This window comes from Pieris rapae, chromosome 19 (genome assembly GCF_905147795.1).
Source record: "Pieris rapae chromosome 19, ilPieRapa1.1, whole genome shotgun sequence".
NCBI lineage: Eukaryota > Metazoa > Arthropoda > Insecta > Lepidoptera > Pieridae > Pieris > Pieris rapae.
In genome coordinates, this window is record NC_059527.1 from 7,910,133 (window position 1) to 7,913,413 (window position 3,281).

General features: G+C 36.8%; 1 protein-coding gene across 1 annotated transcript; it reads right to left on the reverse strand.

Annotated features, from left to right (window-relative positions):
- Positions 1-278: 278 nt before the first annotated feature.
- Positions 279-2,054, reverse strand: LOC123690028 (piggyBac transposable element-derived protein 3-like). The gene has a single exon (XM_045632483.1). It carries the CDS (start codon positions 2,052-2,054, stop codon positions 279-281), a length of 1,776 nt encoding a protein of 591 aa, XP_045488439.1.
- Positions 2,055-3,281: the final 1,227 nt, after the last annotated feature.

The window sequence follows — 3,281 nt, forward strand, 5'->3', positions numbered from 1 at the left end:
TCCAAGAAAAACGTATTTTATGCAAATGTAATCGAGTTTTTTTAATTGAATATTGTATTTTAATTTGAGAAACAAAAATAAGGTTTTATATTAATATTTAACCCCTTCCTGCATGATTTTTTGTTTTCGAGCCAAAAAAATATATGTTACGTAAAAAAATAAATAAAAAGACACGTATTTTAAGAAATTAAAATTTATTAAAAAATACGTAAGAAAATCAGGTTTTTCCACTTTGGTCTAAATATGGCACAATGAGCAGAAATTGCAAAAAAAAAGTATTAAAAAGTATGAAACAGCAAGAAACAATTCCTCTTCTCATTCAAGCATAAGTTGACTTGACATTTCCTGCATAGCACGTGGGATCTACCATTGCACTCAGGAACTTTGCAACGCTGCCTGGATGACCAGATAGGTACGTGATCCAGCTGGTCAAGACGAACATCCTGTGATGGCATTATTGCAATAGCTCCTCTAGACTTCTTCTCTTGGATTGCATTTTCGATTAGATTGGAGGATGGCCGTCCGCGTTTGGCGACTGTGCTGGGCTTATTGGTCATAGTGAGGGCTTCCGCCACAGCTACTTTGAAATCGCTAAGGGGCAACCATGCATCAGCGTCAGCATTTCTGCGTTTATATAACAGCCAAGCATTGACTGTCATCATATCTATAAGATGAAAGAATATGCGGTGATAAAATTTGTGTGATCTGATCTGGATCCTGTAATAACCAAGAAGTGCATCTAACAGATCCACACCTCCCATATGACTGTTGTATGTCGTGACAACCTTTGGACAAGGAACAGCTTGGTACACTTTTTCTTTTTTATCATAGCGTCTCACTTCTGTTATGGGTTTGCTACCAACGTAGGTCGATGCCAAGTTTACTACTCTCTTGTCATACCATGTTGTCACAGATATGTCAACATTGTCCACGGTTGAAATTTTTTCAACTGTAGCACCCCGTCCTTTCTTTTTCAACTCCTTTTCGAGTGGAACTTTATATCCTGGAACGCGGTTGGCTTTGATTGTACCCAGGGGCAAAATACCCTGTTTTGTTAAGTAAACTAAAAGTGGTAGTGATGTGTACCAATTGTCAAAGAAAAGTCGGTAGTTCATGTTATGTGGAATGGTTCTTGCAAGCCGGATGACAACATTGCTTGAAGTGCTGATGTTCGGGAAATTGCCATCTACAGTTTCAGAAACATGAGCACCTGTGTACAGCTCAAAGTCGTAGCTGAAACCAGAACTGCCGCTCAAGACAAAGTTCTTGTATCCCCACTTATGTGGTTTTTTTGGGTTGTACTGCTTCATTGTAGACCGGCTTTTAGTTGGTATTATTTGTTCGTCGACGGCCATATATTCCTCTTTGGGAATAGTCAATAGTCGTTCTCTAACTTGGACAAGAAATGGCCTAAGTTTATGGAGAGGATCATAGCCAACCTGACCTTTTGGAATTTGGGTTGAGTTATCATTGAAATGTAAGAAACGTTTTATTTCTTCAAAGCGATTACAGGACATAAACGAATTCACTTTAGGGTGTCCTAATGCCGAACTCCAGTAGTCTCTGGTCGAAGGCAGCTGAATAATGGACATCATAAGGCATATACCAACAAACTTTTCTATATCCGTACTGGTAACTATCATCAGCTTTTCGGGGCGTTTTTCAACTGCATATTTGAGAGTTTCTTGTGCAATGTAGAGAAACATATCATCGGTGAACAAATATTTGAAAAAATGAATGGGTGTCTCTAATTCCATTATATCAGCAGGCAAGCTGGTATTGCCTAAGAACTGAATTTCTGTTTCCGTTTTCTCTAAAAAACCGTCCCTCCATCTAGGTTTTGCGTTCCTATTAGCACGTGAACTGGTACTGGGGAGTTCTGATAATGGAATGTCGCCTTCCGTGTCAGAATCTGATTCAGGTATTATTATAGGTGGCCGAACACTAGCCCGTTTTCTATAGTTATCATCATCAGAAAGCTCTTCATCGGTGCTGCCGTTAGGAAACTCTTGAATGATGGTGTGTACACCACCATAAAATTTTCTTGGGTCCATTATACTACAACAAAACAATATACATCTAAAAATTGGGTCTCTTAGTATTCCATCCGAATGGATTGTTGTTCATATAAATTGCATTTAGCCTGAATCACTTAGGTATTTATTGACGTTAAAAATAAATTTCTTCTTAATCTAATCTTTAATTATTAAAACTTAAAAAAAAATGTTTTTCATGCGATAATCGAACCCACTGCCTTTCATTGAAATAAAAAACCACAGTCCGCAAGTATTACGTTAATGCATGATGTACCAAATATAAACCAACAGTAAAAAGAATATTTCTGCATGTTGGCTCATATTTAGTCCAAACCTAAAAATAACATTTTCGCAGAGTAAAATCATAAAAATACAGAAAACCTTACCTTGTCCTGATCAGTTACAATATTTCACCAAAGATACGTATTTTTACTTATAGAAATTGCGTTGATAACTATTTTTAAACCAATTTCAAAAACACATGTACGCGGGGCAACGGTCGAAGTATGTCCTTCTAACTTGCAACTAATTTTTAGTGCAGTTATTCACTCAGAGATGGTGTTGTTAGTATTTAGTATGGAGGCGTACGTACCGTTTATGATCCTTCTTGCAGAAAACAAAGATTTATTTATACGGACAGGAAATATTGATCAAAGAACGGTTTGGATCATATTTGTACCAAAATGCAGGAAGGGGTTAAGCTTAAGATTTAAGCACATTAAGATGTTCTAAACTAGTATAACAATGTTAAAGACATTAAAACAATAAAAAAAATAACAATATACGAATTTTGGGTATTATTGACATACTAAGTTTTACGCAAATAATTATTTCGGATCAAAATTATAAAAATATCACGACTAATTAATAGTCCGAGCAGTGTTGGCCTAGTGGCTTCAGCGTGCGACTCTCATACCTGAGGTCGTAGGTTCGATCCCGGGCTGTGCACCAACGGACTTTCTTTTTATGTGCGCATATAACATTTGCTCGAACGGTGAAGGAAAACATCGTGAGGAAATCGACATGTCTTAGACCCCAAAAATTCCACGACGTGTGTCAGGCATTGAAGGCTGATCACCTACTTGCCTATTACATTTAAAAAATGATCATGAAACAGATTCAGAAACCTGAGGCCAAGACCTAAAGAGGTTGTAGCGCCACTGATTATTATTATTTATTAATAATATACGCTTCTTTATTCAAGAATAAACTGTTAAAAAATAGTCGACAGTTAATTTGTTTTTA